Genomic DNA, 12,630 nt, shown 5'->3' with positions numbered 1-12,630 from the left:
GAGAGATCGTCAAGTGGTTTAAGCATTCGAGCAAGCATTCCATTCAAAACCGTTAAGGAACAGCTGGCTTGGCAAGCGCTAGCTCGATGCTTGGTAAATGAGCACACCTCAACCCTTGTGGGGTAGATAGATTACAGTAGATCTTCGCTCAGTTGGTGTAAGTAAAACTTACCTCATGGATGGTGGGATTCCTTCAAATTTCTTTGTTTAATGTTATAAACAGCATTAACGACTGTTTAAAAAGCTAATCATGTGTGTTTGTGGTTTATAATATTTTACAAGCCCGGCTTCACGGCTATTGGACTTTTGGTCTTGTTTTTTTTTAAATATTAGCTTTCAAGCTAATTTGGCTGCCAAACCACATGGCATACAACATCAAAAATGTACACTCTGCATATGTATGGGTAGGGGATCACGTTTGTGAAGTTTCGTGTTTATCGGATAAGGTTCGTTTTTCTATCCAAGATGGCTGCCAAACCACGTGACCTACGACGTCATCATTTTCAAACTATATGCAACAATGGTATTGCATGACATTTGTAAAATTTTGCATCGATACAACAAAACAACAACAGGCATTTTCAGGCCATTTTCCCTGCAAGAGTGGGGGTTAGCCTTGCGGTCCCCATGACAATCTTCTCCATTTTGCCCTATTTTCTGCATATCCCCTTGTTAACACCCTTGCCCGCATTTCTTCTTCCACCATCTTTAGCCAAGTCTTTCTCGGTCTTCCCCGTCCTCTACTTCCTTCTACATTCATTTCCATCACTCTTCTCAACCAGTCACTTTCATCCTTCCTCAACACATGACCAAACCATCTCAAACTGTTTCTCTTCACAGCATCAATCACAGGCTCTATTCCCATCATATTTCGCAATTCATCATTTGTCTTCCTCTCTCTCAACGATACTCCGCACATCCACCAAACCATTCGCCTTTCCAGCCTTCGTTGCTGCTCTACGTTCATTACCCATGTCTCGCTCCCATAAATCACAACACTTCTCACACATGCAGCATACACCTTTACCTTCAGCTTCAACGGCACTCCCCTCCTCGTCAGCACGCCACTCAGTTCCCAAAACTTCTTCCATGCACATCTCACTCTAGCAACCGTTGCCGAGTCTGATCCACCTTCTCCATTCAGCATGTCTCCGAGGTAGCAAAATGTTTTCACACCTTCCAGCTTCACGCCGTCTCCAAGATCCAACTCAACATTTCCTCCATCTGCAGCTCCCTCTGTGCACACCTTACACTTGAATGTAGCTGCCACACTGGTTAATGACCCTCTCAAACCACTACATTTTTGATGAACCCACTCAGCGCACATTGTACATTGAATGGAATTCACTCCGACACCCTTCCTGCACACAGCGCACGGCCACTTCCCAGTTCTTTCCACCTCACCACAAGCTTTACCACTTGCCATCACCTTCGTTTTTCCGATATTCACCTTCAGACCTTTTGTCTCCATACATTCCCTCCACTTGTTCATCTTCTCCTTCAGTCCATCCATACTTTCTGCAATCAACACCAGATCATCTGCATACAACAACTCCCACGGTAAACCCTCCTTTACGTTCCGAGCCAGCACCTCCATCACGGCTACAAATAGTAATGGACCTCGTACCGACCCCTGATGCACTCCCACCTTCACCTCAAACTCACCACTGTTCCCGTCCTTCGTCCTTACAGCGATAGGGATATAATTATTAAATTTTTTTATATTTTCATTTTCATGGGTTTTTTCAGATTTTTCACATTTTTTTGTGGTCAATTTTGCATCGATAGTGGTTTCAGAGATGTAATTATTTAATATTTTCCTTCAATCCAATATTTACCGATACAAATTGAGGACCAGTTCACTGGTAATTCCCTGTTTGTCGTTAAAGGCGGCAAAAAGGGTTGGCGTCAGGAAGGGCATCGGGCCGTAAAACATTGCTTCAAAAAGGGGACCGAAAAACAACAACAACCACGGTTCCCGAAAAAGGCCAACCCCCGCTTGCTGGGAAAAATGGCCTATAAAGGTGGTTTTAATCCAATATGGCTTCCAAACCATGTGACCTATGATGTCATAAATTTAATATTTCAATACAAATGGGTATGATGATATTGTCGCGCAACCGCCGAAATGAATATCTGGCTGTCGCGGATGCCGATCACGAAGGCTTTAACTCCGAGGCGGAAACTCGATGGCGGATTCCAAAATCTAAAACCCCTAAGCGCGCAGAATGGAGGGAAGCGGCGAAAGTCCCCGCAGCCTTAACTATCAAATCAATCGGGAAACTACGTTCAGGTATTTGTACAAAAAGTAATACAAGGGTTTATTCAATGAAAGCAAGGACAGGAAAAACACGCGCCGGTAAATCTAATAACCTAATCAGGACGTCCCCACTCACACTTCAGATACAAACGAGGGGCTGCAAACTAAAGAAAAGAAACACGTTCGTTGTGTAAAATGTACGTGGCATGCGGTCTTATCTGTCTCGTCGTTGGCTTTGGCTGCCGTCCAACTCGCGGCTCCTTTCGTCCCACGGCACGCCTCGCTCTAGGTTCCAAAGCCCCGAGCACCAAGCACTACGAGGTCGACCCTCGCACACGGTCGACAAGCCGTTTATAAAGAATAATGTTTCTGCACATCTCCTAGAAATGTCTATAATGCAAGGTTGTTTTGAATTTGTTTATTGAAATTCACTCTAAACAAGGGTGAAAGCTACTCAAGGTTTTTCGGTTTTTCGGATTACAGCCACAACTGTAATCCTGTAATCGGTAATCCGCACTGACTCCAATCTGCCGATGCAGATTACCGGTTCTGATATCAACCCAGCACTATTTTCTAGTTACCCTCGCCTGAGGAGAGGGTATTGCATTTGAGTCGGTTTGTTTGTCCGTTTGTCTGTCTGTCTGTTTGTTTTGTCCGCACAGAATAAATATGATTTTCTCTGCAACTGTTGGTCCGATTGACAGGAAATGTTCACCATTGGTGCAACTCCACCTGTATAATTTTTTTAAATAATTATGACGTCATAGGTCACGCGGTATGGCCGCCATCTTGGAAAAACCAAAAAACTTTGCACCTCGAAATCTCAAAGCGCTGCATCGAAAAAAAATGAGACATGGCTCATTGAAAAGAACTCCATAGTGGAATAAGATATGTTAATGATGTCACAGGTGCCTCCATTATGACGTCATAATTCGACAAGTACAAAACTTCATCCGATCAAGATGAAATTTCTTGAGCATCATCTTGGGATAAATTGGTGGAGTGAAAAAAAAAATGACGTCATCGATCACGTGGTTCGGTCGCCCTATTTGTTTTCACACAAAAGCCTTAAAAACCACTGAAAACACATCCTGGCGAGGGTCTGCCACCTCTTTCTAGTTGGTCTGATTGCTCTTTCTTCTCTGAGGTCTGATTGCTCTTTCTTCTCTGAGGTCTGATTGCTCTGGCTTCTCTGAGGTCTGATTGCTCTTTCTAGTTGTTTTATTACACGTGCTACATTCGTGGAAGAGCAAAAATGTAATAAAAAGTGTTCTCTTAAAAAAACAAACAAACAAAAAAAAAACCTTTAGAGGCCATTTTTCCCCGCAAAGCGGGGGTTGGCCTTTTTCGGGCACCGTGGTTGTTGTTGTTTTTGTTGGTCCCCTTTTTGAAGCAATGTTTTACGGCCGGATGCCCTTCCTGCCGCCAACCCTGTTTGTCGCCTTTTACGACAAGCAGGGAATTACCAGCAAGCTGGCACTCAAAAAGTGTTCTCTAACAAGAAACTTAATTGCAGGATGAGGGTATTAGGCTCATCAAACCTCTGAAATGGTTGCCAACCGATGGTTGGTTGTTTGTGCTCTATCCTTTTAAAATGCTGTGCGTACTCGTGGCCATTTACATAGGAAACACAAATGACAAGATTTTTCAACCTCTTACCCAAAATTTACCGATACAAACCGGACATTCCCTCTGGTCTCCCAGTACTACTGTATGCAAGTTTGCCATTCATGTGGAACAAACTGTGTCTTGTGTAGTGTTGGGGTATTCCAAGTCAGTAGGCTGGAACATTCTGTGGCTTCGACAAAAAGTTGATGCCCTGTTCTCCTTGCTTCCCACGGCGGTTAGAATACTTCAATCAATGTCAATAAATGGCAGCTTGTTCTTGTCACCTACCCAACTCGTCCACCAAGTTTTGTCATAATGTAGCCATAACTTTTTGAGTTTAACATAGCATCCATAACATAATATCCATAATATAACGCCCATAACTATAGTTTTTGGCCCAATCTCTCAATGTTGAAGAATCACTTAAAAAATTATTGTGTCCGGATCTTCACTAAAATCTAATGTTTGTCCTCGTCACCCACCCGACCTGTCCACGAAGTTTCGTCTGAATCCATTCATAAATTTTTTAGATATTCTGCTCACACACAAACAGGGGTGAAAACATATTTCCACCACCAAAAGTGGATGGATGTAAACAAAGATACTTCTCAAATTATAGTACGATTCTCTAAGTCTATCCCACTGCTACAGGGTTATCTATGAGTAGAAACTCTCATCCTGGTGTTTCACATACAGTGCAAGACAACCATTTGTGTACCATCCTTTGGATGGAGGGTAAGGCAGATGTTCCATCTGCCAGAATGAGTTGATGGACGTTAAAAACATCTGTCATTTCCGAAGAGTAGGCGAGTTATCGCCGGTACCCTCGACAAATTCCTGTCATGATTGACTGTGAAGGCAATGGCAAACCACACAGCATAACCCTAACCTTACCCCTGGCCCAGCAACAAAGCTCTGCATGGTACATTGATGATTATGTGGATGATCCTGTATCACAGCATTCTTGCTTAGCCCATTTAAGTGTTGTGTATGTGTTTGTTTGTGCACACAGCTGTGTACAGAGGTCGGAGGGAGATGTGAAACGATCGTGGATGGTTATTACATCGAATCGGTCTTGTGCGCCCTGCTCGGTTTGCTGTGGTGGTGGTTTGTTTCACCACGATTACTGGGACTTCAGTACCTTGGCTTGTCTGCTTGGAAAACCAAACCCCAGCTGTGATGCAAGAAGCCTCCAGTCATCCACAACTTCCCTCCTTTCTCTCTCAAACTGGGGGTTTTCCTCTACTTTCCCATCATGCGCTACAGCACCATTACTTGCAAGAGGCATTTCCACATTAACTTTTGGTATTTCTGTGCCCAAAGTACCATCCACCAAGTGGAGAATGAAGACCGCCAGGCTAAGGCTGGTAATGTGACGTTTGACGGTTATTTGAACTCTTTCCACACATCTCACTTTCAAAGTGGAACTTGCAGGTCAAGATATTTGCTAAGACGTTGGAAACCAAGTCTTGAACTTTTAATCTTACATTGAAGCACATCGTGAGGCTCGCACTGGAAAATGACTGTGTAGACATCGTTAAAGTGAAAAGGTAGGGAGTTTTTTTTTTCACTTGAACAGATCCAAGTGGGTCCTTTCTCCCTTTCTGCCTCCAAGCAATGAATGGATGTGGCTTTTCCAAGTGTTAGACATGTTGGTTGATCATTAATATTTGACCTTGTTGCATTCCATTTTAAATTCCTCTTTTATTGGTCAAAATAGTTCAGTTCAGTTATAAAATGGCAAAAACAAAAACAAAAATCCCAGGATTACCTGTTTGCTTATCATTTCAATCATATAAAATGTTGTCCAAGTTTGAAGCATGCTTACCTGTTTACCACTTGCATCAATTTACCGGTATGTGCCTTTCATGTAGTATCTCTTCAAACGAGTCACGCTGATAGAAAAGCGGAATGTTGGAAACGTTCCATTTGAAGAGCATAAATGCCGAGTTCAATAGCCGATTCCTTATGCCATGGGATTTATTTTTTCCATAATAAGGAAAAGGCTCGAAGATCACATGAAGACCAATCACGTCATGTAAGAGGGGGTGGTGTATTTACAGTGACGGTAGTAAACAAGTGACAAATCGACATATCTAATGGGACTAGAATTGGAGATGACTGTGTCAAGTCGAGAAGGGGACATCACACAGGCCTACCTGTCTATGCACTGTCCAGCCAAGTCAACTAGTGGATGCTTTGCGATTTGGAATGTCGAGCCACAATGTCTCAAGATTCCATGTGCATAGCCATCAAATTGAAAAACTAGAACACTGTAGAATCAATCCAAAGTAGTCGTGATTTGTTTATATATATATTGTGAGAGTTGTGGCACACTATTTACCAACGTTGTCGCATTTGATGAGATTGTTACATTGTACAAAGTGCATGCTCAATTACAATCTTAACTCTGAAGACAGGGCATAGCATCAATAGTAAGGGTATTCAGTGCAGGTACACCAGTTCACAGCCTGGTGGTAAGAATATCAGGCCTTCACGGTAGGTCGAGTAAATTGTTTTGCTCGTAAAACTTTTCTGCGATATCGTAGACCACAGAGAGAGCTGGGAGCGCTTCTTGGAGCAGAGAGACCACTTCATCATCTGTGCCCGCATGCATCGCCTCGAAGAAGACCTTTCGTGAAGGCAGCGTGTAAAACGCCACAGAAGCCAATTTCCGAATGAACCATGGATGGTGCTGCGCCAACGACTCTTCATAAGCCTCGGAGCACATGAGGCTCGTCCGTCCATCTGGGGTGCTCTTCTGCAATCGCTCCAAGAAAAGTCGAAGCCAAAGTAGAGCACGATGCAGGCGCAGGAACGTCCGGGTCCCAGAAGCCTCTAGGTCGGTCGACGGTGCCATCTTAAAGTCGACTCGTCCGGCCGCGAGCTCTGCCCGTATCATGGCCTGCATGCTACCCGGGTCACCAGGCGCACTCTGCTTCCGGAGTCTCTCCAAAATTCCGATTTTGCTCACGGCGTCGGTCGACACAAAGGAAAATATAGTCCCGAGGCTGTTCATGAACCTGAAAATGTATGCAGGTACATGTAAAAGATGAGGGTTTGCTGGGTGGATACATTTCATATTCTCATTCCTGTATCACAATGGAAATAAAATTGACCTTTTAAAAGGACCAGTACAAAACTTGAATGACAGACCACATAGGTATCATGCTTCAGCTGCAGCGTTGATAAATGCTTGATTAATCAGTGTTCACCAAAGTTTAATTCGACCTAACACTGATTTTGTGTGTTGCAATATCTCAACCTTCAGGAAGAGCCAGTTGCCTTGCATACCTTTAGCTCATGGTCTCTGGATGGAAACCACACCCACAAGTGTATATGTAAAGAACCAAAACCTGATAAAACACGGATGGAATCTGTAGAACTCTCGCACAAGCCTCAATTCTCCAGCCTCTTCCTTCCTCCTCCAGCCAAATCCATTCCTTTTCTCAATTCCATCGTTCCAACTTTGTCCCTTTTATGCACGACCTAAAAGGCTCAACCATTTAAAAAATATCCTGATTACATGCAAATGATGATTGGTTTATTATGAACAATATGGCCTCGGCGTATGCACACTCTCCCCTCTTCGCAGAGTTCGAATACCGACCAACCTATAAACTGCCATCCCGGTGTTTCATCAATGTGTGTGCGTGCCTCAGTTCAACATTAAAGCAGGTGTTCCGTCTGCCAATATTAGTCAGAGGACGTTGAAGATCCCAGGTGTTCATCATGAAGAGGCGAGCTATCACCTTGGACAAATTACAAATTGCTGCCCTAACTACTGCTGGGAAAGGGATGGCAAACTACCCAGTACGACCCTTGCACAGGAAGCTGCTTCGGTAAAACCAACTCTGAGTATGGTGCATCAATCCGTGTGTGACACACAATTCCGCGATAATGAGCTCACTTGATTAATGTCTTCCACCCGCGCAGGTATTCATCCAAATCGAGGTCGTTGTCCTGCGAGAGACACGCTTTGAAAGTCACCAGCACGTCGTGCAGGTGGAACTCCTCACTCTGCTCCTCTGCCATGTCGCCGTCTGGCACGAACGCTTCCTGTATGGGGGACGCGCCACGCCCTTAAACGCAATCGCATCACGCGCAATAATGACGTCACGACGCTTGTGCATTCCGACCAATCACGACAAACGCGCGTGCTAAGTTACCAAACATCAGACCGTTTCTGTCTTACCGTGCGAGAGAAACTAGTTTTGTGCGCTTTAGAAACTGCACAACTGTTGTACAAACTTGCGGACACAGCACGTGTGTATGTATAACTGTGGCGGCCGTACACAAAAAGAATATATAGCACATGTACAACCTTTGTGGATTCTTGATCTGAGTTCTTCGCGCAGCCTTGTCCTTCACCAAGAACACATGTCTGGGTCGAGCGGGACAAGGCGGGGTTTACTGGACGCATCCAAACCGGCTGATCTGTATACGAGAGACCCATGATGAACGGGACTGAAAACAACACAAACAACAATATTTGCATTTACCCGTTTGGTTCACTCAGACCCTCCGATAATGACCAAACGACTCACACAGGTTCTTCTGAAGCAGTCTGTGGAACGTAATGAACAGGAACAGAGCACAGACACACAAACACAACTTTCTGCCGCTCATGACGTCACGCTCATATTCCGCCGACGCCCCAGGCCCCACCCACCCATAACCTTTGACCACCCCTTGATGTCAACGCAAGCCGTTAATGTTACTTGCACACATGACCGCTCGATGGGGGTGCCCTGAGATGCAGCACCCCCTGTAATACTAATACCGTAATACTAAAGTTTATCTCGCCTCATTGACCTCCAAGATGGCAGATAAACGAGGGAAGGTGACCTTGTGACGTCACGTGCGATACCTGTATACATTTTATTGAAACACCCTCATGTTTACCTTGTCAAAATACAGTACCGTCAATGAACAACACAAAAGCCGCCGTAGGCAGTAGTTTTACGCAGTTAACATCAACCTCATGGTTAAATAAAACAATTGAAAAAAACAAAAAAAAACATGATGTTTAACAAGTAACAGAATCGACGGTTAAATGAAAAAAACATTTTAAAAAACTACTAAGCCGGAAACGACTGGTGATTTTAAAACAACAACAATCGAATATTGGAGGAGCGAAGCATGCCGGGATATGGTGAAGCCACGCCTCCTCTCCCATTGTGCGTTTTTTAAAATTTACTGCACTGTACGTACTGGAAAGGGACAACTCGTTGATGTAAACGTCTGTTCCCTTAAAGGTTGAGGCGTCTTATCTCCTAAAACCCAAGATTGAGTCGGGAATGTGTGGTTGTTTCATTTTGGAGAAATTACGCGGTTAGAGGAGGCTTGAGGTGTTGAAATGCTTATTTCATATTTGTGCTCGAGAAGCATCCTTTTGCGAGCTTTTGAGACTCTTTAAAGGGAATTAATATGTTGACGCTGTTCAAAGATTTCCTGTCGTTGAAATGCTCAAGAGGGCGACGCAACCACAGGTGTTATCGATGTACAGCTCGGTGTATATAAAGCTGAAACTGCGTACTCTGGGTGGGCTTATACACCGGTATTTATGGTAAGGCTTATGCATCGGTATTTATGGTAAGGCTTATGCACCGGTATTTATGGTAAGGCTTATGCACCGGTATTTATGGTAAGGCTTATGCATCGGTATTTATGGTAAGGCTTACACACCGGTATTTATGGTAAGGCTTATGCACCGGTATTTATGGTAAGGCTTATGCATCGGGATTTATGGTAAGGCTTACACACCGGTATTTATGGTAAGGCTTATGCACCGGTATTTATGGTAAGGCTTATGCATCGGTATTTATGGTATGGCTTATACACCGGTATTTATGGTAAGGCTTATGCATCGGTATTTATGGTAATGCGTATGCATCGGTATTTATGGTAATGCGTATGCATCGGTATTTATGGTAAGGCTTATGCACCGGTATTTATGGTAAGGCTTATGCATCGGTATTTATGGTATGGCTTATACACCGGTATTTATGGTAAGGCTTATGCACCGGTATTTACGGTAATGCGTATGCATCGGTATTTATGGTAATGCTTATGCACCGGTATTTATGGTAATGCTTATGCATCGGTATTTATGGTAAGGCTTATGCATCGGTATTTATGGTATGGCTTATACACCGGTATTTATGGTAAGGCTTATGCACCGGTATTTATGGTAAGGCTTATGCATCGGTATTTATGGTATGGCTTATACACCGGTATTTATGGTAAGGCTTATGCATCGGTATTTATGGTAAGGCTTATGCACCGGTATTTATGGTATGGCTTATGCATCGGTATTTATGGTAAGGCTTACACACCGGTATTTATGGTAAGGCTTATGCACCGGTATTTATGGTAAGGCTTATGCATCGGGATTTATGGTAAGGCTTACACACCGGTATTTATGGTAAGGCTTATGCACCGGTATTTATGGTAAGGCTTATGCATCGGTATTTATGGTAATGCTTATGCATCGGTATTTATGGTAAGGCTTATGCATCGGTATTTATGGTAAGGCTTATGCATCGGTATTTATGGTAATGCTTATGCACCGGTATTTATGATAAGGCTTATGCACCGGCATTTATGGTAAGGCTTATGCATCGGTATTTATGGTAATGCTTATGCATCGGTATTTATGGTAAGGCTTATGCATCGGTATTTATGGTGAGGCTTATGCATCGGTATTTATGGTAAGGCTTATGCATCGGTATTTATGGTAATGCTTATGCACCGGTATTTATGGTAATGCTTATGCACCGGTATTTATGGTAATGCTTATGCATCGGTATTTATGGTAATGCTTATGCACCGGTATTTATGGTAATGCTTATGCACCGGTATTTATGGTAATGCTTATGCACCGGTATTTATGGTAATGCTTATGCACCGGTATTTATGGTAATGCTTATGCATCGGTATTTATGGTAAGGCTTATGCACCGGTATTTATGGTAAGGCTTATGCACCGGTATTTATGGCAAGGCTTATGCATCGGTATTTATGGTAATGCTTATGCACCGGTATTTATGGTAAGGCTTATGCATCGTTATTTATGGTAAGGCTTATGCATCGGTATTTATGGTAATGCTTATGCATCGGTATTTATGGTAATGCTTATGCACCGGTATTTATGGTAATGCTTATGCACCGGTATTTATGGTAAGGCTTATGCATCGGTATTTATGGTAGGGCTTATGCATCGGTATTTATGGTATGGCTTATGCACCGGTATTTAAGGTAATGCTTATGCACCGGTATTTATGGTATGGCTTATGCATCGGTATTTATGGTAATGCTTATGCACCGATATTTATGGTAAGGCTTATGCATCGGTATTTATGGTAATGCTTATGCACCGGTATTTTTGGTAAGGCTTATGCACCGGTATTTATGGTATGGCTTATGCACCGGTATTTATGGTAAGGCTTATGCACCGGTATTTATGGTATGGCTTATGCACCGGTATTTATGGTAAGGCTTATGCACCGGTATTTATGGTAATGCTTATGCACCGGTATTTATGGTAAGGCTTATGCACCGGTATTTATGGTAAGGCTTATGCACCGGTATTTATGGTATGGCTTATGCATCGGTGTTTATGGTAATGCTTATGTACCGGTATTTATGGTAAGGCTTATGCATCGGTATTTATGGTAATGCTTATGCATCGGTATTTATGGTAATGCTTATGCACCGGTGTTTATGGTAAGGCTTATGCATCGGTATTTATGGTAATGCTTATGCACCGGTATTTATGGTAAGGCTTATGCATCGGTATTTATGGTAATGCTTATGCACCAGTATTTATGGTAAGGCTTATGCACCGGTATTTATGGTAAGGCTTATGCATCGGGATTTATGGTAAGGCTTACACACCGGTATTTATGGTAAGGCTTATGCACCGGTATTTATGGTAAGGCTTATGCATCGGTATTTATGGTAATGCTTATGCATCGGTATTTATGGTAAGGCTTATGCATCGGTATTTATGGTAATGCTTATGCACCGGTATTTATGGTAATGCTTATGCACCGGTATTTATGGTAAGGCTTATGCATCGGTATTTATGGTAAGGCTTATACACCGGTATTTATGGTAAGGCTTATGCATCGGTATTTATGGTATGGCTTATACACCGGTATTTATGGTAAGGCTTATGCACCGGTATTTATGGTAATGCGTATGCATCGGTATTTATGGTAATGCGTATGCATCGGTATTTATGGTAATGCTTATGCACCGGTATTTATGGTAATGCTTATGCATCGGTATTTATGGTAAGGCTTATGCATCGGTATTTATGGTATGGCTTATACACCGGTATTTATGGTAAGGCTTATGCACCGGTATTTATGGTAAGGCTTATGCATCGGTATTTATGGTATGGCTTATACACCGGTATTTATGGTAAGGCTTATGCATCGGTATTTATGGTAAGGCTTATGCACCGGTATTTATGGTATGGCTTATACACCGGTATTTATGGTAAGGCTTATGCATCGGTATTTATGGTATGGCTTATACACCGGTATTTATGGTAAGGCTTATGCATCGGTATTTATGGTAAGGCTTATGCACCGGTATTTATGGTAAGGCTTATGCATCGGTATTTATGGTAAGGCTTACACACCGGTATTTATGGTAAGGCTTATGCACCGGTATTTATGGTAAGGCTTATGCATCGGGATTTATGGTAAGGCTTACACACCGGTATTTATGGTAAGGCTTATGCACCGGTAT

The 12,630-nt window shown here is 42.9% G+C and overlaps 2 protein-coding genes across 6 annotated transcripts in view; one reads left to right on the top strand and one right to left on the bottom strand.

Annotated features, from left to right (window-relative positions):
* SLC33A1 (solute carrier family 33 member 1) overlaps window positions 1–6,999 on the top strand; it is a 95,894-nt gene extending 88,895 nt beyond the window's left edge. For all 5 annotated transcript variants that reach the window (XM_068112896.2, XM_068112895.2, XM_068112894.2 and 2 more), the window contains one exon: window positions 4,881–6,999. In XM_068112896.2, coding sequence (XP_067968997.1) covers window positions 4,881–5,048 — 168 coding nt within the window. In that variant the 3' untranslated portion in view covers window positions 5,049–6,999. The remainder of the gene's footprint in view (window positions 1–4,880) is intronic.
* CPTP (ceramide-1-phosphate transfer protein) lies at window positions 6,161–8,640 on the bottom strand. Its single transcript, XM_068112897.2, has 4 exons — window positions 8,416–8,640; window positions 8,193–8,305; window positions 7,779–7,927; window positions 6,161–6,891 (listed from the first exon to the last, which is right to left on the bottom strand). The coding sequence occupies exons 1-4, from the start codon at window positions 8,495–8,497 to the stop codon at window positions 6,363–6,365; spliced, it is 873 nt and encodes a 290-aa protein (XP_067968998.1). The 5' UTR covers window positions 8,498–8,640; the 3' UTR covers window positions 6,161–6,362.
* Window positions 8,641–12,630: the final 3,990 nt, after the last annotated feature.

This window comes from Myxine glutinosa, chromosome 4, assembly GCF_964187855.1.
Source record: "Myxine glutinosa chromosome 4, kmMyxGlut1.1, whole genome shotgun sequence".
Classification (NCBI taxonomy): Eukaryota; Metazoa; Chordata; class Myxini; order Myxiniformes; family Myxinidae; genus Myxine; species Myxine glutinosa.
The sequence above is the reverse complement of the archived record's forward strand: the minus strand, read 5'-3'. Positions and strand labels throughout refer to the sequence as shown.